The 26,105-nt window shown below is 33.9% G+C and overlaps 2 protein-coding genes across 2 annotated transcripts in view; both read left to right on the forward strand.

Annotated features, from left to right (window-relative positions):
• The first annotated feature begins 10,091 nt into the window (after positions 1–10,091).
• Positions 10,092–10,816, forward strand: LOC141486531 (cytochrome P450 4d2-like). The gene is made up of 3 exons (XM_074184658.1): positions 10,092–10,122; positions 10,179–10,367; positions 10,464–10,816. The coding sequence occupies exons 1-3, from the start codon at positions 10,092–10,094 to the stop codon at positions 10,790–10,792; spliced, it is 549 nt and encodes a 182-aa protein (XP_074040759.1). The 3' UTR covers positions 10,793–10,816.
• Positions 10,817–17,880: 7,064 nt separating this feature from the next.
• LOC111513678 (uncharacterized) overlaps positions 17,881–26,105 on the forward strand; it is a 31,459-nt gene continuing 23,234 nt past the window's right edge. The window contains exon 1 of the mRNA XM_023169903.2: positions 17,881–18,032. Coding sequence (XP_023025671.2) covers positions 17,961–18,032 — 72 coding nt within the window. The 5' untranslated portion in view covers positions 17,881–17,960. The remainder of the gene's footprint in view (positions 18,033–26,105) is intronic.

The raw sequence follows: 26,105 nt of genomic DNA on the forward strand, positions 1-26,105 counted from the left end.
GCTTTTAAGTACTTGAGAGCAAAGTTTTACAGGTTGAGTGATGCTAAAGTCAAGGAAGGCATCTTTATTGGGCCTCAAATCCGTGAAATCGTAAATGATCCTGCTTTTGACATGATTTTAACAGGAAATGAAAAAAGAGCCTGGGAAGCCTTTAAGGGGGTTGTACATGGGTTTTTAGGTAACAAAAGAGATGATAACTTCACAGCATTGGTTAAAGAGCTTCTTCAAGCTTACTACCAACTTGGATGCAACATGTCCTTAAAAACTCATTTTCTTCACTCTCATCTTAATTTCTTCCCACAAAACTGTGGAGCTGTGAGTGACGAACATGGAGAAAGATTCCATCAAGACATTGCCTTACAGAGATATCAGGGCCGTTGGAATGAAGCAATGCTTGCAGACTACTGCTGGTCTGTGTGTAGGGATGCTCCACAAGTGTTTTATAAAAGACAAGCTAAACGACAGCGATCTTACAATGAATCGGATGGACTTAATTGAAATTTGGTGGTACAAACGTCTTTTATTTGTCAAAACATTAAGAATAATGTTTTTTTTTTATTAATTTTGTACTTAAAATATTCTTAAAAAACATAACAATATTGTTTTATGTACTTTCACTTTTCACGTATAACTACTCTTTAAGATTAAGTACTGTGTATCTCAAAAACCAGAGCTAATAAAAATTTTTCATTGTTATTTTCGTTTTTATCACCCCAAAATTAGTAGAAATTGACTAATTTAGTGTAGGAAACATTCAAAAAATATTTTTTTGTTGTGTTGTGAATATCGATAATTATCGATATTCTTTATGAAATAATAGCAAGTCATTTTTTTTTATTTTTAAGTTCCTTCTTGAAACTTGTCTTGGAACTATCGCCATGACAGGCGATCCTCGATTTAAGACAAATTTGTGAAGAACTAAGAAGAGTATATGAGGAGAATAACTGCTCAAAAGCAATTGAGACCATAAGTGGGACCACCTATTGGTGTGACACACAAGTTAACTTGCCAAGTTTCCATGTCAGTGTTGGTGGTTTAACCATTCAACCGAAAACTGCATTAGCAGAGTTCTTTTAGGTTCTTGACATTTTGTCTTCGATCGAGGACCGCTTGCCTTGTACTGATGATGCCCAACAGCCAGAAACAGCTTTTTACCAGTGGCTCTCAAACTGAAATCAATTTGAAAATGATCAGAATAGTATTATCTTATTCTTTTGATTTTCATGGAATAAATTTTCACCAGCTTGACTGCATTAACCATTCTTGATTTTATATCATTTTTAAAAACATGAGAATTCGTTTACCAATGGCATTTCCAACAAAGTTTCGCAAATTCCTGCTAATGCAGTTTTGGTTTGATTGGCCAACCATCAATAATGTCAAAAACTTAGCAAGTTGACTTTGGAGTCACACCAATAAGTGGTTCCACTTATGCCTCGCTTGCGTTTACGCAATTATTTTTATCGAGTACTTTTCTTGGTTTTTCACATTTTGTCTTCAATCTAGGACTGCCTGATCAGTACTGACGATGCCCAATAGGCTGAAACAGTTGTCTACATATGGCTCTTAATTTGAAATCAATATGGGAATGATCAGAATAGTCAAATCTCGAAGGAATAAGTCCAGGTATCACCCGAAGCCGATTGTGGATAATAACAATCGAAACGTCTCAAAGTAACTAGGTTTGGAATATTTCAATTTTTTTTATTTTCATTTCTTGTCAATAATTTTTTAATTTTCATCTCGTGTTAATAGTTCAATTTTCTTGGTTGTTGCTTGTATTTTATTTCATTGTAATTTCAGTATTTTTTGCTTAATATAATTGTTATTTTTCAGCTAATCTCTTTTAATTTTTCACAGATTCTTTCAAGTATTTCAAATAAATTTATATCATATTAGATTAGTCTTTCTCTAAGTGGACGATCACGTCCCTTTGTGGAAGCTGGATGCCTGAAGGGGCACAGAAGGCACAGAGAATATAAGGGGGCGTTGAAGAGGTTTAGGGGAGCGATGACTGATTTAAAAATGTTTTTTTTGTTTTTAACACAAACTTTACCGCTTCTTTACGCGTTTTCTTGTGTAACGCCATCTAGGGGACTAGACAGTAACTATTTCCTGTCCGATAGTTGTCAAACTATACAATAGATGGCGGTAAGTTTCAATGCGAAGCGGGAAGTTTCTAGTCTCCATTCTCGAAAGTACTTGGCCCGCCCGCTGCCTCATATAGAAGCGGGCGCGCCGTCCAGCCAGTAATGTCATTCGACGATATCACAAAAACAAGTGAATTGAGTTAGCGACTAGCTGTACGTGCACTGCACCGCTGTACGTGCGGTGATGAATACTGTGAGTGGTGTCATTAGCAAGTTTTTAATACTCGATTCTTTACTTCGGCATTTTTTAAGACAAAATTATGTCGGAAGCAAAAACGAAGAAACGGCAGTATAGCGCGGAATATTTAAAACATGGATTTATTGAAAATCCCAAAAATCCATCTTCGCCTATGTGCCTTCTTTGTCAAAAAATATTTTCGAATGCATTCAGATAAAAAAGACAAAAGTGTGACTTATTTTCAAGAATTGGAAAAGAAACACTCAGTTCAGCCAACTGTGTCAAAACTTTTTTCAGCGGCTTTTAAGCAAGACGACGACTGTCTCCGAACTTCCTACAATATCTCCTTGCTAATTGCTCAAACAGGTAAACCTCACACTATTGGAGAGGATTTAATTTAACCGGCAATAAAAGAAGTACCTAATAACTAATGTGCTCCATAAACCAGCGGCAGAAATTATCCAAAAAAATCCTTTGAGCAATAGTTCCGTGCAAAGACGAATTGATGAGATGGCTGAAAACATTGAAGAGTCATTGTGCAATCATCTGAAAACTTCTAAATTCTCAATTCAGTTAGATGTATGTATGAAGTATTGTTGTTGTCATACGTGAGGTTTATTAAAAATGAGAAAATATATCAAGAACTACTATTTTCCAGAAATTTAGAGACGGAAACAAAATGAGAAACCATATACTATACACTGGAAAAATTGTGTGATGAGAAAGAAATTTCACTGAAAAATATTATATCAGCTGCTACGGATGGCGCTCCGGCTATGACATGACGTCACAAAGGCTTCATAGCGTACTCAAAAAATAAAATTCCAGATATACTCGCTGTACATTGCGTCATTCATAGGCAACATTTGCTTGCGAAAAATTTGAGTGACCGCCTCTCTCAATCACTGCAATATATCATCAAAGCAGTCAATAAAATCCGAAACAGCTCTTTAATTGACAGATTATTTTTTCAGCCTTGTGTTGCTGATGATGAAGATTTCAACCGATTGCTTTTTCAAATAGAAGTGCATTGGTTATCAAGAGGTAACTGTTTGACTCGATTTTATAATCTATTCGACTCTGTTATAGAATTCTTGGAAAACAAAGACAAAGAATTGTACGACAACCTCATCACTTCAAAGAATGATATTGCGTACTTGACAGGCTCGTATAAGTTATTTAATGATGTCAATCTCCAACTTCATAAACATAAAAACTTGGCAAGTTGATTTGGATGTGACACCAATAGGTAGTTCCACTTATGTCTCACATGCGTTCACGCAGTTAGTTATATTAAGTACTTTTCTGGGTTATTCACATTTTGTCTCCAATCGAGGACCGCCTGTCCGATACTGACGATGCCCGATAGGCTGAAACAACTGTCTACAGGCGGCTCTTAAATTGAAATATATGGACATGATCTGAATAGTACTTATCTATTTATCTTTTGATATTCATGAAATGATTGACTAGTTAAGACCTAACTTGGAAAATATCTTTGGGTAACCAGCAGAATGAAAGTGTACTCAAGTTATTCCAATATTTTGATAAAATTTATTATCACCTTCAAGGAAAAGCTACAAAATTTGTATGATGATAGTGCAATATAAAATTATTATAAAAGGGCTCAACTTACTGTAAGTGAGGATGGCCGTGTCGAAAAGAATGTTACATTTGAACAATTGAAACATGTCAATACAATAAAACAAGTGTTATCCTCAAGTTTTACCCATTCATAAAATATTTTCTAAAGTTAAGGATAAAACCCCTATGAATTTCCAGTCTCAGTTAATCTATTCCATTTCATGTTTAAATTGTAGTAGTGAATATATTGGTCAAACGTCAAAACCATTCAAGGATACAATCAGTTCAAAAGAAAGTGATAGTAAATTACATCCAGAGAGATGTGCTCCCAGTGATCATGTTCCCAAAATCTCATTCTAAAAACAAAACTATTTCGAATTCGAAGTATATAATGCTAGAAGTTTCAAATCAAAATAAAACTCCAATACTTCAACGTTCAGACCTAATTCATTGTATACCATATTCCAACTGCTATGAAGAATATATTGGACAAACTATAAGATTATTGAAAGATAGAGTAACATCTAACAAAAGTTACTGTAGATTAGGGCCAGAAAGATTCAATATAATGGCTCATATTATGAACAGCGTGAAGGAACGGCTATGGGTAACCCATTGTCTCCATTTATAGCGAACCTATTCATGGGTAGGTTTGAAACGGAAACTGGGAAAGAACTCAGTTACTTTCCTAGGGTCTGGATCAGGTATGTTGATGACATATTCGCTGTAGTGGATACAAGGATAACCAGAATCGAGAATGTCCTTTCAGCACTAAACAACAGGTGTAAGAGTATAAAATTCACATATGCAGTAGAAAAAGAACGAAAGTTGCCGTTTTTAGATGTATTGGTCATAAGAAACGAACAGTACAAAATAGAATTTGACATTTACAGCAAAGACACGGGCACTTTCAGATAAATTCCCAATGACTCGAATTATTGTCCACAACACAAAAAGGCGGCACTGCAATTTCTGATATACAGGTTAATAACTTTTTCTTTAAAGGAAGATAAGTACGACAATGAAAAGAGAGTGATTCGGTATGTAGCTGGAGCAAATGGTTTTAACCCAGATATAGTTGACAATATAATTAGAAAATGCAAGTTTAGGGAAGCACTTCGTAAATCTTCGACTTTTCAAAAAGACGAGAGTAATAACAAGTTTATAGTAATCCCATATGAACCCCAATACACGAGAGGGCTTCAACAGATATTCGATAAAGTAAATATGAAAGTTGCATATAAAACTTCTCATAAATTGCAACAGCTTCTTGGTAATCCAAAAGATAGACTAGAAAACACAGAAAGGTCGGGGATGATTTACGAAATCAGTTGTCAAGATTGCAACAGCAAATACATCGGCCAGAGCCGACGAGCGATTAAAACCCGCTTCAAGGAGAATTGTGCACACATGATAGATAGAGATAGAGGATAGAAAAATCCAGTGTCGCACAACATGCTCTAAACAAGGACCACAGAATTTGTGAAAACAATCTGAAACTGATTAGGCATGTGCATGACACCAGGCTACTCGATGCATGTGATAGTCTAGAAATAGCAAAATGTAAAAACTGCATGAATGGCGATAAGGGACACATCCCGTTTAGCCCGCTTTTAAATCTTCTGTTAGGAAGAGAATAATTACTAAGAACTTGCAGGTAGTTAATTACCGAGAAATTCCATATTGGACTTCAGGTATACAACCTCAGGTAATAAATTTTAGTATATAAGGACTAACCAGACTAGGTATCAATTTTCTTCTCCTGAGGATGCTAACTTTGTTGGCGAAACGCTCGTCGAGGGCAAAAATATTAGTTTGGTGTTAGGGCAATTGATTTCGAAAGAAGTTATTCTATGTTGAAACTGGCTTCTGGATATGAAGCAATAATAATAATAATGTTTATTTTGAAAAATAGGAAAATACAAAAAAAGGCTATCCAACTTTGAAAATAGACATGAAACTTCACTGAAGCTTTGAAGCTTGTGCGTGATATAGATGTTAATATTTATATACAACAGTAATACATCAGAACATTATTAGAACAACAAATATTTACATAGGTACTATCGAACTAATTTCATATTTTTTTATTATTTTCGTCAAGGTAGGGTTTTGGAGTCTTATTTTGGTAGGTGGGTTGTCATAGTCCGGTATATGTCTTATTTGGGTGATTTGGAGTGTAACTGTCCATTGTAGAAACTTTAGGTTTATAAGGTTATTGAATATGTTTCTATCTGTAGTTTTCATCCATTGTTTTACATGGTATTCAAAAGAGGTATAACATTTGATAGATTTGAGGTTTTGTGGCAGTATATTGTGTAATACTGGTGCAAGATATTCTGCTGAGCGTTGACTGGCTGTTTTTTCGCAGGTTGGAACTTTCATGTTTTTATTTTTTATTCGAGTTTCATAACGGTGGTCGATGGGTGTTAACTTGATTTTATTTTTACGGATATACATTAGAATTCGTTGACAAAATATTTGTCTTATATCAAGAAAATTGGTCTCTGAGAATAGCTTGTCACTGAGATATCTTATGTTCTTCTTCAACATTATTCTCAGAATCCAGTTTTGTATGATACTCAAATTATGTATAATATTTTCTGACACACCTCCTCAACCTAAGATTCCGTAAGAAACCTGAGATCGCACAAGTTCATAGTATAGTTTTTTTAAGTTTTTCATATCCAAGAATTCCACTAAGTACTTGAATTTTGTGGGTAGACCTCTTAATTTATTTTTCACCTGCGCGATATGTAAATCCCATCTCAAGTGTCTATCAATTATTATTCCTAAATATTTCAAGTGATCTTTTTCTTCTATACGAGAGTTGTCTTCAATGTCCAGGGTTCCCAAGTTTGGAAGGGGATTAGGGTAAAATGTGAAAGGCAAATAATATGTTTTTTGAGTATTGCCTGTTAGTTTGTTGTATTTGAACCAGTCACATATACTCCTCAGGTCCTGTTCTGTTGTTGTTTTCAAATCTGTCTATGTTTTCCCCTTGTAGATTATTGCCATATCATCTGCAAAAACTGATGAGTTTACCATCAGATGGTAATGCCATCAAACTATTTATATATATAGTGAATGATAAGGGTCCAAGCACCGATCCCTGAGGTACACCGTAAGTGATAGTCCTAAGATGTCTTTTTATTCCTTCAATATCAACTATTTGTTTTCGATCTGATAGGTAATCTTTCAGCAATTGGTGTGTAGGTGTATGCCATAGGAGTAGAGTTTTTGCAATAATCTCTCGTGGCGTACAGTATCAAATGCTCTCGATAGATCTACAAAAATGCCTAATGAAGGGATCTCCTTATCAAATGCGTTGTGGATTTCGGAAGTCAGCATCAGAATGGCATCTTCTGTACTGCGATTTTCTCTAAAACCGAATTGGTTATCAGACAGTATATTACATTTCTCTAGAAACTTGTATATCCATTCTTTCATTATTTTTTCGAATATTCTAGAAAAAGCTGACAATAGTGTGATTGGGCGTTAGTTTTCTGCATTTGTTTTATTGCCGTTTTTGTGCAGTGGTTTGATAACCCCTATTTTTAGGCAGTTTGATAATTTTCCTATCTCAAAACTTTTGTTGATGATATGAGTTAGAGGTAAAGCTATTTGTTCTCCTAATTGTCTTACTATTTCTGATCTGACGCCATCCCATCCAGGTCATTTTTTTAGTTTTAGGTTAGGTTGATAGTATTTTCATTGGTAGGTTTTAGGTAGACACTATTTTTTGTAATTTATTGGTATTATTATTTCATCCGCATATCTCTGACATAAATTAATAAAATGGTTGTTGAAGTGAATGAAGTGTTTTAGGACAAATTTCATTGACTGCTTTCCATAGACCGCTTGAAGTGTTTGGTCTCTTTTTTATTATTTCATTTATTGTTCTTTTTTTTTTCACATTTTGTTTTTGAGTGCTTTATATCTTTCTTTGATAGTGACGTTATCAGGATTTTCCCGTAATTGTCTATAATTTTTTTTTTCATTTCATATTACAAAGCGAAATATTGTTCTGAGGTTCTATAATTTATTATAACTTCAAAAATTTCTCAATGTTTTTTTGGTATGTTACTTTTCACAATTTTGAAAATGAACAAATCTAAATCGATGGAGAATCTGCTGAAGTGTAATAAAAGTTGACCTGAATAGTTTACTCCGAAGAGTTACTGCTTCATATAAACCACTGAAGAGTCCAATTAGTCTGTAACTTGTATTGATACATTTTTTCTAACAAATTGAAAAATATCAAATATTCTTGGGAAAGAAAGTTTTTGGCTTTCTACTACTCCATCTTGATACAAAAAAAAAAGATGAGGGAGTCTTCCAAAGAAAGGAAGAAAGTAAGTCTATACATGGATGCGTAGATCATGCAAAGAAGTAACTTTCAGACACAAACTGAAAGAAAGTCCTCTTGAAACAGCTACTTTCATATATGATCTACACATCCATGTATAGAGTTACTTCCTTCCTTTCTTTGGAAGACTCCCTCATCCTTCTTTTTTTGTATCAAGATGGAGTAGTAGAAAGCCAAAAACTTTCTTTCCCAAAAATTAATCACTCCTAAAAAATATAACCCCCTCAATTCAAATCAAATATTCATACCTGACTTTCGTTGATGGTCGATGATTCGAAAATTTCTTTCCGTTTCCAAAACTAGGAGTATTCACTTTAAAACTTTCGCCACAAATTGTGAATAGCTGCAATTGTCTTTACATACGTCAAAAGAATGAAATATTCACATGTCATATGCTAGTCTACATAAATACTTACACTAGATTCTTGAGAATTCAGTTAACGTTCATATTGTCGTTTTCAACCTCTTTCCTTAGTAATGGTAACCAGGTACGATCCATTTCTACAGAGCTATTTGGAATACACTTGTTACCTTCTAAAGAAGTATGTGCGGCTTTCATGAATTTCTTTGGTGATAATTTTTGTTTCACTCAATTGAATGACGTAATCACCAGTTGATTTTAGAATATGCTCCGCTATACCGATCCTGCCATATGTGTTCTCCTTAAACAGGTTGGACCATCGAAAACTTGACATGGAGGTTTTGGGTACTTATTTTACAAATCCTAAAGAACGTTCAGACAGGTCGATTTTTACTGGGAGGGGGACAGTTTTTTCCCCATTTACAGCGTCGTCACTTCAACCCCGAAGCAGAGGGGTGAACAACCCTTGGAAGTTCAACTGGGGGCGAGTCGCACATCGTTTGAAAGAACTTGGAATTCTCTAAACAACTGTGTTCCTTTTTTTCAATTTAGAGTTGAAGTTATTTACTTTATTCACAGCATATTCTCAAAATGGGCACCTCCAGCTTCAATGCAATAATACATATTCTTCTGGAAACGTCCTTGAACATTGTGGAGCATTTCTGGAGTGATTTGACGACATTCATTTGTGATTCGTTGCCGTAAATCTTCGAGTGATACAGGAGGAGACAGTAAATTCTGCTTTTCAAATAATCCCACAGAAAGAAATCTGAGGGCAAAAGGTCTGGTGATCGTGGTGGCCCGCCTCCCAATCCAGTGATCCGGAAAAGTCTCATCTGAATACTGCCGAACAGGCAGATTATGGTGTGGAGGAGTCCCATCTTGTTGAAATAATAACACATTTTCCAGATATTTGTGATCATTTTCGATAATATCGGTGAGAAGGGAATAAATAGTACCTTCCAGAAGCTCCAGATGCATTTATCCGGTTAAATTGCCTTCTAAAAACAATGGGCCAACAATACGGTCACCAAAATATCCAGCCCATACATTTAATTTTTATGGACGTTGAGTATGCACTTCATGGAAGATGTGAGGATTTGAATCGGCCCAATAGCGACAATCATGGCGATTAACTGTGCCATTCAGAAAAAAAAAACATTCATCACTGAAGCAAATGTTAAAAACTAAATATGGATTTTCACTGCGCGTTCACTAATCAACTCGCAAAATTGCAAGCGTCTATCGAAATCACCTTCAATCAGTTCTTGCGTTGATTTAATCTTGTAAGGATGCATTTTGTGGGCTTTTAAAGTACGCCGAATGATAGTTCGTGACACCTCGAAAAAAATGCTAACTTTCTTGTGCTCAAAGTATTGTCAAGCTCAACATGGTCCAGAATTGCCACTTGTGTCGCCTCATTTGTTACTATTTTAGTATTCATTGTTTATGCATATTTTGCTCGATATCAAATGTACTAGTAATTTCGATAATTAAATAAATAAAAGAAAGAATTATGACTCAGTTTTATTTCAGGTATGAAATGGAAGCAAAGAAGGAAGATGTTGACTCCTTCAGTGCACTTTTCAGTAGTATCCAGTTATCTTCCAATTTTTAAGAGATCTGCTGAAATTCTAGTTCAAAGAATTTATAAACATTTAGAGACAGAATCAGTCATCGATATACATCCTTTCGTTCCTACATTCACATTGGACATTGCTGGAGGTTTGTACTTTCGTTTCCTACTATGGAAGATGAATCCCTTAGCAAATACAAACATGTTTCAAATTCCTTCTCTTGTTTTTTGTTTTTTTTTTTTAGCGACATCTTTTGGGTATGACTTTGGAAGTCAGGATTTTCTCAAAGCAGTTGAAAATTTCACGAAAACTCTTTGGATTCGAAATTTTTCAGTCTGGCAAAGGTCCTACACTCTATTCAAATTGTTCTCCAGTAAATACGCTGCTTTCAAGAAAGATTTAGATATTATAATTGGGTTGTCCTATCGGGTGATTGACAACAAACGGGAATATTACGAAAAACATGGGAAAGTACAGGGGATTGACAGCAATGAAAATAGTTATAAGAAGAAGGTAGCTCTCATAGATGCTCTGTTGCAGTTGCCTGGCTTGTCTGACAGGGATATTCAGTAAGAAGTGAATACGTTTCTGTTTGGGGTAAACTAAATTTATTTACACGTGCATACATCAATAATGTTTATTATATTTGTTAGAATCCATCTTGAATGAGTGTTACTATCTTCATTCGGGTTTGAAGGCCGTGGTTGTTTGGAACTGCATCCTAACGCATTGCCAGCACGAGTAGCTGGCTTCTTCAGAAGTTTATTCATCTTGATGATTCACCGATGACTGGTGATTTGTAGTTCTCTCTCTCCATATATTATATATTTTGGATGGTCGTTGCTACCCACTCGGGCGCATTTAGCCAAGCTACTTCTATCAAGGTTGACAGGAGCTTCGTCGAACACGTGGTTCGATTTGCCGTTTTTCATTTGCTACAGATCCAGGTGCGCGAAATTTTGCAATCAAATCGATAACATGCTGTCGCGACACATTCTTCCCATGTTGTTGATTGAACAGTTCAGCGGCTCTCGCAGCACAACGTCTATTTCCATACTACAGTTCAATCAACTCAACCCTCTCTGCACTTTTAACATGAAAATGAGAAATAGAAACAGAATTTTTAACCATTTCTCAATTGTAATAGTCCTCTTATCAGAGAATAACTAAACAATTAACAAAAAAGTAGCGTAAGAAACAAATGAAAGAGTTATATGATGGAATCGGCCGATACTTGATGAAAATCCATAACTAACGTATTCCAAAAACACTTTATTGTGAGATTTTCACTAAATTGTTTTACAAAAACGCAACACGTGTTTCGCCATACAATGGCTTCATCTGGCGTGTCTTTCAACTAATTCTACCCGTAGAATTAGTTGAATTAGTAGAATTAGTAGAATTAGTTGAAAGACACGCCAGATGAAGCCATTGTATGGCGAAACACGTGTTGCGTTTTTGTAAAACAATTTAGTGAAAATCTCACAATAAAGTGTTTTTGGAATACGTTAAATGAAAGAGTTCCAAATACATTTCAACTGAGCGGTGGTGTACAACAATTTGTTGCTATTAACAATATTGAAAAATTTAATTATCGGAAATAACTCTTTTAAATACGTCCAAATTTTAAAAATTGTACACCATTGTTTAGAGAATTACAAGATATTTCAAACAATATGCGACTCGTCCCCTATTCCTTATTAAAATTCCAAGGGTTGTTCACCCCTCTGCTCCGGGGTTGACGTGACGACGATGTAAATGGAGAGAAAAACTGTCCCACTCCCAATAAAAATCGACCTGTCTGAGCGTTTTTTGGGGATTTGCAAGATTAGTACCCAAAACCTCCATGTCAAGTTTTTGATGGCCCACCCTGTATATTCAAGATATTTATTTTTTTCTCATACATACGTCTTGAGGTTTCACGTATATAAATTTTTCCGCAGGAACAAGGTATATTGTGAATACAATCTTTCGTTTCGTTTTTTCAATTTCTCAGACAAACCAGGAACATAAGTATGGTTTTAGTTGTGAGGTATATGTATTTACTTGACTAATTTTTCAGTGTTTTGCGAATATACAGTGCTTTTCAGATAAAAGTATCCACCTTTAATAACTTTTGTAATACTGGTATTTAGGAAAAATCCAAAAACACGTCAATTTATGTTGGAAGGGGCAAGCATTATGGCTTATTTAAACTTACTGGAAAAGCCACCCCCTCACCCCTAGCATCATCCCTTTTTTTATAAATTACTTCTCATATTTTTTATGTAAAATTTGGATACTCCTCTTTGAGCTGATTGCAAAAATGTATAATACTTGTAGGTTAAAGTGGTTAGTTTATGAGATAAACAATTTTTCTTTTAATAGCACAAATTTTACTTATTTTTTACTTTCACCTTATTTGCCTGTACTAAAATGGGTTGTACAACAGTTCAAACTCTTTAATTTGTTTAACTGTGCTATTTATTCTACTTCAAAAATCCAAACAACAAAAAACTTTACTTTTTATTAAAGTTTGACATTGTCAACTAGAATTTGTAGTCACTATTGATAGTGTACTTTGATACATTATTTATTTTGTTTCGCTGAAATGGTTTACTCTTTGCAAGAAAGAATTGAAATTGTAGGTTTATACTACCAAAATAATAATTGTGCAAGAGCTGCTGCTAGAATATTTAACGAATTACATGACGGAAGACATGCAACTCATAAGTATGTAATTCAACTGATGGAGAAATTTACCACAACAGGGTATGTTTGCAATAAAGTGCATAAGCGAGAGGGACTCGTAAATAACGAAGCAATTCAAGTGGCAATTTTAGGACAAGTCAGCTTAGATGCTCAACAACCCCAATTTTTGTCAACAATAAGTAGAGCGATCGGTGTTTCATCTTCTACAGTTTTCCGAGTTCTACATAAATTCAAGTACCACCCATACAAAGTTAAGTTGGTGCACGAGTTGAATGAAGATGATTTTGATCGTCGTCTAGAGTTTTGCGAATCAATGACGCAATTTATCAATAACAATTCACAGTTGTTAAACAATATTTGCTTTTCTGATGAATGCTCATTTTCATTAAATGGCTTAGTAAATAGGCATAATTGTTGATATTGGGCTGAAAGTGATCCACATATTATGCGTGAATTCCATACACAAAAGTTAAACGTCTGGTGTGGTATCCTAGGTGACCACATTGTCGGACCTTTCTTCATCAACGGAAATTTAAATGGTGAATCATATCTTGAGTTACTCAGAGAAGGGGTTGACCTACGTATTACAACAATAATAGAAAATGATGATAACCTTTCCGAAGATTTACTGGTATTTCAACAAGACGGAGTTCCCCCACACTATGCTATGCATGTCCGACAATTTTCAAACGAAACATTCCCCGCTCGTTGGATAGATAGAAGAGGGCAGATGATGGAGTGGCCACCTAGGTCACCGGATTTAACACCCCTAGACTTCTTTTTCTGGGGGCATTTAAAAAGAAAAGTTTATGCTACCCAACCAGAATCTCTGGATGATTTACGAGGGATAGAAAATGAATGTCGACAATTAAATCCAGCCGTATTAAGCAATGTCAGAGAGGCATTTCAAAATAGATTATATCATTGTATGGAAGTGAATGGCACGCATTTTGAACACTTATTGTAACTTCATAATAAATAGCACTGTTGTACAACCCATTTTATTACAGGCAAATAAGGTGAAAGTAAAAAATAAATAAAATTTTTGCTATTAAAAGAAAAATTGTTTATCTCATAAACTAACCACTTTAACCTACAAGTATTATACATTTTTGAAATCAGCTCAAAGAGGAGTATCCAAATTTCACATTAAAAATATGAGAAGTATTTAAAAAAAAAGGGGATGATGCTAGGGGTGAGGGGGTGGCTTTTCCAGTAAGTTTAAATAAGCCATAATGCTTGCCCCTTCCAACAAAAATACCAGTATTACAAAAGTTATTAAAGGTGGATACTTTTATCTGAAAAGCACTGTATATTACCCAGTAACTTTTTAGGGTGAACTCTTCAGTTTACTTTTCATTACACTTCAGCAGATTTCTCATTGATTTAGCTTTCTCTTTTTTCAGATTGAGGAAGGTTATATACGCAAAAAACCCGTAAGAAGCATTGAGTTTTCCACAAAAAAAATGTTTTTCAAAGAATAACTACAAAAACGTATTGAACCATTAGTTGACTATTGTTTTCATTCATTGAACGTAGACAATAGTGTTGAATATGTATCTTAAAGACTTTCAGAAGTTTTTTGTGGAGGTCCTTTTCGATTTCGGTAAAAACGATTGGAGATTCACATATCTGTGGCATATTACCATTATATGTGTAACACTCAAACTGAATAAATAATATGAAAAACTCAATGTTTTCGATATTGCCAAAAGAAACACTTCGCTGAGAATAATTCCAATAAATTATTTATCTTCAAGAAGATACCAAATTCAAAATTAAGTTGAAATGGATTGCATTTGATAAAATATTGGTTTCAACTGTTGAGAAACATATAATTGGAATATACAGGGTGTCCCTGGACTTCCTCTTTTCCTCTCGGGAATGTATAGATGGGGTCAAAATATCACCAGTACTTCATATAACTTTTTTTCCTAAAAGTCTTCGTAACCAAGTTACGGGCCCTCGAAGTTACAAAATGAAAAATGTTTTTCTTTGATAACTTTTCAAGTGAATATTCAAAATCATCCAAATTTTGGTAATTGACTAAACAAATGAATTCCGTCGATGAGCTTTCATGCAGGAGTCAGTTGTTTTGCTACAAAGTCAGGAACGGACTACCCCCGATGGTCCACACCCCAAAACTTTGAAATGACAGATATTTTTCAATATTTTTCAACAAAATAAGGTTACTTGGACAATTTTATGAATAAAAGTACTCGTGTGGAAAGTCGATCGGAGCAACGAGTCTTGATAAAAATGTAGTTCTACTCGACGACATCAAACCCGCTCGTCCACCATTATTTGAAATGAATAATTATCAAAGCAGAAATAATAATGATAACGTTAATTCAACAACATTTATCCTGAGATGTCTACCATTATTCGAAAATATTAGTTTTTAAGGAAAATGGAAATGATAGGTAAAATGTTCATAACGAATTTTTATAATGCAAACACGTTTAACTAACGAAACTCAAGAGCCTCAAGAGCAAACAGAAATGAAAAATCCGCTACAGAAACTGCTCGATATGATCACCTTCTCTCTCTATACATTTTCTTAGTCTGCGAAGACACCCTCTCTGTACTTGAAATAGAATTCCAGGGTCGTTTCGTATGGTCCAGGGACACCCTGTATAAGTACGAACCGATACAATGACATTCATTTGCCACGAATATACACCAAAAATCGATATTACTATGAGGAATTCAGAATTCTGAGACGAAAAAGTAAAAATCTTATGTTTAATGATTATGAAACTTATATACAAATAATATCAAAAACTAGATCAAAACGTGTCCCAAAAAGTTCTCGAAATAAGTAACTTCATGTAAAAATGATGTAGGTATTCCTAACAAAATCAGCTACAACAATACGTTTGCTGAAAATGTTGAAAGTATATGCGACCTATATGCTACATATTTTCGCAGCGTTTACGAGCCCTATCAGCAAACATATCATGTTCCTCTTCAGTTGAAGAATAATAATCTGTTTAAATCAATAGAGTTAGTTTACTTCAGAAATCATATTAGAGAAAATGAAGTCACTCGATGTGAATAAGGGTGCTGGGATCGATGGTTACCCTACATACTTCGTTAAAAACTGTGCCTCTGGTCTATGCTATGCCTTGAGTATCTTATTAAATAAATCCATGCAGTCTGGTGCTTTTCCAGAGGTTTGAAAATCTGCTCTCCTAGTTCCGATCCTTAAAAACTCTGGTAATAGAAACTCAGTAATAAATTATCGAGGTATCAGTAAACTGTCTATTTTCAGCAAATTGTTCGAAATCACCGTTTATGACTTTATGTTTTACTATATCAAGTCATCAATCATAGAATGCCAGCATGGTTTTTTCCACAGGAAGATAATAGAAATGAATTTAGTAATATATGCCGACTACATTTCAACTGCATTAGACAATCGAGCACAGGTAGACTCACTGTATACTGACTTCAGTAAGGCCTTTGAAAAAGTCGACCATAACCTTCTCATTTCAAAACTTGCTGGAATCGGTATGCAGGGAGATCTCCTTGGATGGCTTTCATCCTGCTTTCACAATCGCCGTCAGCTGGTGAACGAAAATGGATACAGATCTGCTCCATTTGTGGTAACCTCGGGAGTCCCTCAAGGTTAACATCTGGGTCCATTAATGTTTCTAGAATTCTTAAATGATTTGAAAGATTTCTTCAAGCATTCTAAAGTACTACTATATGCTGATGACTTGAACATGTTCAGAAAAGTAACGACGATTAGAGATTGCTCAAAGATTCGGAAGACCTCAATGCTTTTTTCTGTTGCCTCAATAAATTAAAACTTAATATTGATAAATGTATATGTATATCTTTTTGCAGAAATAACATACCAATATATTTTCAATACTCCCTGGGCAATAATATTATTGACAGAGTAGACCAAATTAAAGATCTTGGAATCTATTTTGATACAAAAATGACTTTCAATCCCCATTTGGATCATGTAATAAATTTCTGCAGCAAAACCTTGGGATTTTTCTGCAGAATATGCAAAGACTTCAACAACGAGGCAGCAATCAAATCTATTTACTATGCATTTGTTTATAGTAAACTTAATTTCGGAAGTGTCATATGGAGTCCAGATTAAAATACACATAAATTACGATTAGGAAGACTCCAGAACAAATTTGCAAGGTTCTTGCATTTCAAAATAACGAAGACTTATGTAACACTTGGCATTAGCGAAATTCGTATCACTACAAAATACACAGCTTCTAGAACAACGAAGAATAATAACCAACTTAGTTTTATCTATAAAATTATAACAAACTGTTTTGACTCACCCAATCTAGTATCAATGATTTTTTATCACGTTCCTCATAGGAATAATAGAAACAGAAAATTACTTGCCAGTCCGAATTTCAACACAAATTTTAGCTAAAACTCCCCAATTACTAGAATGAGTGATGTATTGTAGTAATGTAAATGTTTTCTCTATCACGTTGAATTCCTTTAAAATAAAGATAAAAAGAATATTCAACATATAGCAAAAAAATAGGTTAGTATGTACGAAATTTATTAATTCATTAAATTTTATTTTTTCTTGTATCTGTTGACACCGTATATCTCTATAACCACTACTATCAGTGGATGCTTCCATCGGAATTTACCTGTTTGTATCCCAAATTTTGAATAAATAAATAAATAAACACAAATTTTCAAAATCTTTTATCTGAAATCTGTGCTAATTTTACAATAATTGATTGGAAGCATCTTTTGAGAGTTTTATATAATGTTATTCTCTAGAATTCACAAAAACAATGATATGTAACCAATAGGAGAGAAAATAAAACCCAATCAGATAATAACAATAAAATCCAACGACTGCCAATATTGAAATAAAACCTTATCAAAAAGCTTTTGAAAACGATAAGTGCACCTGCGTAGGCATCTGTGTTACCTACGGAGTATGTCGCTATGTTAGTGTCCCTACCCCGAAATTCAGGATAAGAATCAGGATATAAAAGGACATTCCCGGATCTGGTGCATTCCACTAGCCATCTTCAACTGTTCTGATATGATGTGGTCAGCAACAGTGCTTCTTGCGGTTTTTGCCGTTTTTGTTTTAGTACATGGTGCACCACAAGAAGTAAGTACTCTAAGAATTTACGTTATGAATATGTTTTTGTATATTCCTTTGACTAGTGTTTGATTTAACAAAATTCAGAGTTTTTACAAACGACTATGAAAATCAAAGATGAAACTGGTGGAGAAAGGTTTAGTCATTAGTGCTTAGTATGTTAATCATCAGAGTATAGATATGAAAATTTTACAATGAATTGAAGTATCTTGAAAGCCTAATATTTATAATTCTGTGTGAAATTCATCTTAACTATTTTCAAAAATTATATGTTATGTATATTGGATATTTTCCGTCTTTATTACATGAATAAAGTTTCTTGCTGGCTATATACTGTTGAATTTGACATTTGTGGTTTTCATCGTTACATACACCAATTGTCTTGCTAGCTATAGACTGTTGAATTCGATATTCTTATTATAAACTCGGAACTTTTTTATGTTGAAGGATGGATACACCTAAATTGAAATTTATCAAAGGACATGCTTAATATTAAACTCCAATAACATACGTTCAGAATGTGAATATAGGACCAGATTATGTCCTATATTTACACTGAAGTTACTCCTCTCATCTCAATCATTTCAAGTAAGAGTATTTTCCTCAGATTTGAATATTTGTCAAAAATACTGGTATTCCGAAAATCAAGTTAGTGTTGATGTTGACATGAAGCATTTCTTATGAATGAATTTTAATTTAAGGGTCTCTTTCATTAAATAATTTTCTGGGCTCATTTATAACAAGAAGTCGGACATGTTTTTACAATTAACGATAAGAACACACAATCTCGAGCTGAAATCTAATATTTTTTCCCTTGTATAATAAATAACTATTTCAGCACTTATGTTTAACGATAAATTGAAACTTCAGGTTGAATCAAAACTATTTCAACAGATCACTGACCCACTCCTCACCAGTTTCATCCTAGAATTGGGTAACAAAAAAACTCAACAATAAAAATTACATTCATTACTTTGAAAATTCATAGTGGAACAAAAAGATGTTGATCACTGGAAGTTTGAATCAGCTCATTCCTCTTTCATTTCGATAATTATTCATTTCCATTATCGCATGAGGAGTGTGATATTGCAACACATTACTATTATTATTAATTATCTCTATAATGTCAATGTATCACATATATTGACTGCCATTCATTCATCAACCAGAAATTGAACTATAAGTTTGAGAACTATGGGTCATTATTTTCTAGAAATGATGGTTTGCAAAGATTGAATAAGAGAGAAAATCAATTCTGGTACCCCCAAGAGTTGTTATTAACATCATGAGGCTGTAGCTACAAGTCCTTGAAACTTGATAAATTAATTGAAATTATTAATTGAAATTATTTGACAGTATTCATCTGTTTATTTGAACGAATAACATAGTCCTTATAAAATTTAGATACGTAGTTATTCGAAAAAACATTTACCTTCAAAGTTTTCTCCGTATCAGATTCACAGTTTCACACATCATTTCAATTTGAAATTACATATATTATCAATAATAATTTTCTTGTTGTTTTTCGTGAATATTACTGGAGTTTTTTGCCAACACTAAATCGTTATTTTTAACACCTCGACACGTGTTTCCATCACCAAGTGATCATCTTCAAAGAGGAAGATTAAGTTTTTATCTTCTTCTTTGAAGATGATAACTTGGTGATGGAAACACGTGTCGAGGTGTTAAAAATAACGATTTTGTGTTGGGAAAAAACTCCTGTAATATTCATTACTACACAAAAAGGTTCCAAACAGTGCATCATAAGTTGTTTTTCGTATTCATATTATTTTCTTTAACGAATTCATCCCTATAAATTATTATCTGCAGTAAAACATTTTTGCATTGAACCAATAGATGGTGTGTATAGCATTTTAAAACATTTTGTTCAGGTTTTTGTAATGAAAAAATCAGAACCTTCAAAATTTTCAAGTATAATTGTTTCAAATTTTCAGTAACTCACCATGTGTTATTGGCTTTGTAGTTTTTATGCAGTTTCATCAACTAGTAAATTCTCTAGTCGAAATTATTTCATTCCTAAAAAATTTATACAGAGAAACTAATTGTGAAGAGATTAATGAAACTATACCGAGTCATACTTAGAGTCAGTTGAACACTTGAATTTCATGATTTTTTTACGTAACTCATCGCGTCAAACTATTCCTCCTCGTTGAAAATTGCAGATTTTATTTATGATCATATGACAGCTCTGTCCGCTGGAACCCGCTTTGAAAAAAATCTACCTTTTTTAGCCTACTTCATCTACAAACGAAGGACGAGTAATAATGTGTCAAAAAGTTCTGAAATAGGTTCTAAATGGTTTGTAGTTTATTGTAGTAACAACAAAATACAAACGATGGAGTTGACTGTAGCTGAAATTAGATGTTTGTAGTTACCATTAAACACATCAAAAATGAATGAAATAAAATCGATTATTTTTCAAGTGCATTTGTTGTGAATCAAGAACAAAAAAAATGTTCTTTTTTATTCAGTTTTAACTACAAACGATGCTGATGAATGTAGTAGAGTTCATTTTTTTGTAGTCTTATCGATTACTGAGAAAGCACTATTGATATTATTCTAACTACAAAGGACAAGTAATAATGTGTCAAAAAGTTCTGAAATAGGTTCTAAATGGTTTGTAGTTTATTGTAGTAACAAAAAAATACAAACGATGGAGTTGATTGTAGCTGAAATTAGATGTTTGTAGTTACCATTAAACACATCAAAAATGAATGAAATAAAATCGAATATTTTTCAAGTGCATTTGTTGTGAATCAAGAACAAAAAAATGTTCTTTTTTATTCAGTTTTAACTACAAACGATACTGATGAATATAGTAGAGTTCATTTTTTGATAGTCGTATCAGTTACTGAGAAAGCACATATTTATTATTAATTACACTTTTTATTATAAATAGGTTATTCAAAATTACCAAATAGGTTTGAATTTTTGTGATAGCCAAATTTAACCGACAATTTGAATAGTGACACAGTATAATTGAGTCAAGTAGTAAAAAAAAATTGTATCATACTAAAAATTCATTCACGAAAAATAAACAAAAAATATTTTCTTTTGAATCACCACAAAATTACAGTAGGACATTTGATAAAGCAATTTGTAGTCGTTGAAGAGTTCAACATTTTATACAATTATTAGTTTTTGAACGATGACTGTAATTTTTTGTTCTTGATTCACTACAAATGCACTTGAAAAATACTGGATTTCATTTCATTCATTTTCGATATGTTTATTGGTAACTACAAACATCTAATTTCAGCTACAATTAATCCATCATTTGTAGTTTGAGAACAATAGTTATTTTATGAGTTGTAGTCTTGTTTTAGTAGCTTTTCTGCTACACGTCACAAGAATATAAAATATAGTAATATTTTGTTGTTACTACAATAAACTACAATCCATTTAGAACCTATTTCAGGAATTTTTAGCACATTATTACTCGTCCTTCGTAGTTAGAATAATATCAATAATGCTTTCTCAATAACCGATAAGACTACAAAAAGAAATTAACATTACTACATTCATTAGCATCGTTTGTAGATAAAGTAGGCTAAAAAAAATTTAAGTTTTTCCAAAGCGGGTTCCAGCGTAACGGAGCTGATGCAGCTTTCCAATCACCATATCATATGTGACCCGTTTTTTAAATTTCAAAATGGGTATAGATCCCTAAAAGTAAGTCATATGCCATCGACTATAAAATAAGAATAATATGTGGTGAATTGTTTTATTAACCTCAAAGGGCTTTGCATGGATAGCAATACCATCCCGGCTTCGTACTATGTCACCTAATTCATTCAACTATATTCAAGCAACATTTCTTTGTGAGATCTTCACAGTTCAGAAGATCACAACACGTGTTTCATTATACAATAGTTTCTTCAGACGTGTTCATACTGACTAACTTCTACCTAACCACTGCTTTATATAAATAACCAATTTGAATAGTATGACTTACTACTTACTTGGTGACCAATAATTTCATTCAGGTTTTGGTAGGAGCTAATTATAAATTTTAAAACAAACTCATTAAGATGGACGTGTGAAATCTCACAATAAACCTTTGGGAATCACACGTTGAAAGGTAAGACCTCGTAAGACCTTAGCTCGCACAAGTTTCGACTCTTGAGAGTTGTCGTTCGTAGGGGTGCGAAAGCTGGTTAACGGAAAAACAGTTTTCAAACAGTAATTTTCAATTTCTTGTTGAAAATATATTTCCAGTAAATAATGTTATTTATACTCAAGTTGTGCTGGTTCAGACTAATTTAAATTTCCAATATCGAGTTAAAATAAACGTAGTGTTAGTCATCCCTTCCGATAGTTAATGAGTTCTTGAAATGCCTACTCCTATTGGAAAACTTATTTACTTGTTTTAATTGATCCGATCATTGACATAGCGCGTTTAAACCTGATATCTTCCGTGGACTTCATTCGTATCGCTCTCATGCAATAATACGTTTTTCGACTATTCACTCGATTCATTAACATCGCGGTTTTATAGAAAGAGTGAAAAAGTACGGGTATGTATTTGTATAAACTTTTCACTACATATCAATGATCTCATAGAACAGTTGAAAATTGAAATTCCTTTTTTGAATCATGATCTATGAAATGCTAGTATTTGGGGTCAATATCAGAAAAATATTGATATGGAATTGTTTATAAAGGGAAATGTTCCTCAATTTGTGTTATTACAGCAAATGCAAGTTTGAACAAAATAAAGTTGAGTTTATTTCATGAGTTTTTCAAATTCACTTCGAAAAGTATTCAAATTCATGTTTCCAATGTTGGGTTTTAATTTTCAAAGGGATCTGGTTCTAATTAACACATTGGCAACAGCGTCTATATCAAGTTGACTTTATCAAGTTTCTACTTTAAAAAGAAAAATTATTTTTATAAATCAACAATTAAGGCAAAATATAAATTATAGTTCAATACCACCTCCACAAGCCACATGAACAACAGTTGCTTTGTTATTTATTTATATAGAGGAAGATAGGTTAGGTGCACAAAATGTCATATGTCACAGAACGTTTCGGAACTCGGAACAGAAGTAAACAGAACATCACGCCTCTGAAATATGTCATCTTTGTTTGTCTCATGCAGGTAACAGATTCATTGTCCTTTATTAGCTATAACAGATGTTGCCAACTGTTGAAATAGAAACGAATCCCTTTAAATATTGAATTCATTATTTCATTCGTCTTTTTTAAGTAGGTATTTAAATAATTTTTAAAGAAAAAAGTTGAAATGATAAGTTTAAAATGCGTTGTTTTAGAACTCTTTTATGTAAACTACTTGATTTTCGTCAGAAGGAACATTTCCCATTATATGATTCAGAATAGGGTGGCATATTTTTGAGAAAATTCATTTCATTGAAATAACTATCCTAGAGACTGAATGAAGTGTTAGAAACCATCTTTTTTATATTGAGAAAAAAAATTAAAGAATCATTTCGGAAATTATATTTCCAGAATTTTGCTTCATTCTGAATAGCATTCAGTACTCATCAATATTTTTCCAAGCATGGAAAATAATCATAGATGATTAAATTTCCAATAGATAACCCATTTGACACCCAATGATTATGTTTTATGTATTTCAAAAATTGAACTGATTTCTGTAAAATGAATTTGAAAATCATAAAAAAGAAATCTTGAATAATTGACTTTCCTGGTCGATTGAAATTATCACTGATGAAATTGAGAACTTTGGTTATGCTACCTATCACTCTGTTGTTGAGGACAAGAAAATCGATATCCTACTCATACTTGATTGAAGGTGGTTGACAATGTTTCATGGTGAATTTTTTCAGTTCGGACTTCCGTTATGTAATAAAATATAAAATGATTTGGAATTCCCGAAAGGACCAATACAATTGGAAATTAAAATTAATAGCTAAAAATAACAATTATATTGAACGAAAAAACCTTGAAATGAAATCAAAACGGAATAAAATACGAGCAAAAAATTGTACAAATAAACAAAAAAAATTTTTTTAAATGAAAGATTTCAAGCCAGGTTTTATATCTGTAGAGTGAGGAGGGTGAGTGTAGACTCACAGCACTTATTCCACATGTGAACCATTGTAGATCCTCCCGAGGAGTTGTCCTCTTAGGTCATCGTCCTTTCCAGGAAGGTGAACAGGTCACTAGGAGACATCTTCTTCATATTGCCAGGTGTAGACCAAGACTCGCCGAACACACACTCTCTTTGGCAACCTTGAGGTGTCTCACGGAGGCCTCCGCGAATATTGGGGTTCCCTCCGTGGAGGTGCACAAGTGACGGAGCTTTCTTGCAGGGGTAGCCGGTTCCTTGCCTTTATTCAAGGCGGAGCTCTTGGCGCCCGCTTCAGGAAGTGCCCTTGCTGTTGGAGGGGATCTGCTATGTCCAGACTCATTCCAAGCGGTAGATTTGGACGGACATTTCTGTTCATCCCCAGCCGCCGCCTTAGATTGAGGTGAGTACTTCTCTCCTGCCTCGGGATTGGTTTTTGTTTTTGTTGTTTCTGTTTTTGTGTTGTTCCATTCATGTGTGTTCCCACGAGTAGCAAGGGAAGAGTTGGTCACCTCTGGAAGAGCCCCGCATTACCAAAGGTAGGCTGATGAGGTTTCGCCCAGTTCCCTAAGGGGATCGTTCGTAACCGCATATCACCCTGCGGCCATTCAGCTGTCGGCACGATTCCTTACACCTCAGCTTGGGTAGGCTGGTCCACGGTGGCATGTTTCGCAAAGGTTTTTGGGGGTTTTAGTTCCCCTCACCCTACTTATTTCTGCCACTGACCAGGAGTCCGGCGACCCCGTCCGTAAGGCCACATTGGCCTCCCCAGCAAGGCCTCCAGTCCCCTGGCCGTTCCCCTATCCGCCACCTAGGTAGCCCAACCCACGGGTTCAAGCCAAGTTACTTCACGACATTTCGATTGTAACCACAGTCACTACTCGAAGACGTTTGTGGATACTAACAATCGAAACGTCGTGGAGTAACTTGGCTTGAAATTTAATTTCAGGTTTTTTGCTTAAAATAATTTTTATTTTCAGCTATTCATTTTAGTTTTTGATTGTATTGGTTCTTTCAGATTTTTCAAATCATTTTATATCATATTAGACAATGGAAGTCCGAACCAATGAAATTCACCCATTCGTAACTATTTGCATATCTAAATTTGAAATTTGAAAACAAAAACAGTCTTCTACTGCTTTTGCTCACCTGTCTGACTAAATACAATACCTGTCTGACTAAAATTCAAAGACTACTGAAAGGATCTTTATCCGGTTTTCACCAATGAACGAAGTGACTGAAAAGCAAGGTTTATAAGTATAATCAATTGATGTTTTTGTTCAAATTATGAGATGGAATTGGCCGATGCTTGATGGAATTGGCCGATGCTTGATTTATAGATTGAGACATGACGATTTCATTCGTACGATGTGGGGGCGGTGGTGCTACTCTATCGGAGCCGGAGAGCTTTATTAGAAAATGATCCTTGATCCCTTTGAGATATAACAAACTAATCCACTAGTTTATTGTTCTTCTTCAACAGGTCTAAAAAAAGTTATAGCGTATGTATCGCATATAATGGGATAATTGGAAAGACATTTGAAAGGATACGATATTAAAAAAAAAATGTGTTTTTCCGATAACTAGCTGTCGCCCCTGACGAACAACTAATCCCAAAGTTGAAACTTGTGCGAGCTAAGGACTAACAAGGTCTTACTTTTTAACGTGTGATTGATCTTCTATTCTATTTGAAACGAGACTAAAACAATCATGGAACACAACTCAAGTAGTGAAAGAGTAAAACAGGAACATCTTGAATTTCACTAGTCCGGACTTCCATTGTCTACTATATAAAATGATTTTAAATCCCTGAAATAACTAAAAAAGAAGAATTGAAAATGAGATAGCTGAAAATAATAATTATGTTAACCCAAATAAACCTGAAATGAAATAATAGTGAAATAAAATACAAGTAAAAATAGAACAATTGAATAAATAAAAATAAAGAAAGGAACATCTTGCGTAGAACAAATCTAAAAACAAGTACTTTTCCCAATCACCAGAAAT

Source organism: Leptinotarsa decemlineata, unplaced genomic scaffold (assembly GCF_025532065.1).
Source record: "Leptinotarsa decemlineata unplaced genomic scaffold, Ldec_3_MD MMD2_tig00026358_RagTag_RagTag, whole genome shotgun sequence".
In the NCBI taxonomy this organism is placed as follows: Eukaryota; Metazoa; Arthropoda; class Insecta; order Coleoptera; family Chrysomelidae; genus Leptinotarsa; species Leptinotarsa decemlineata.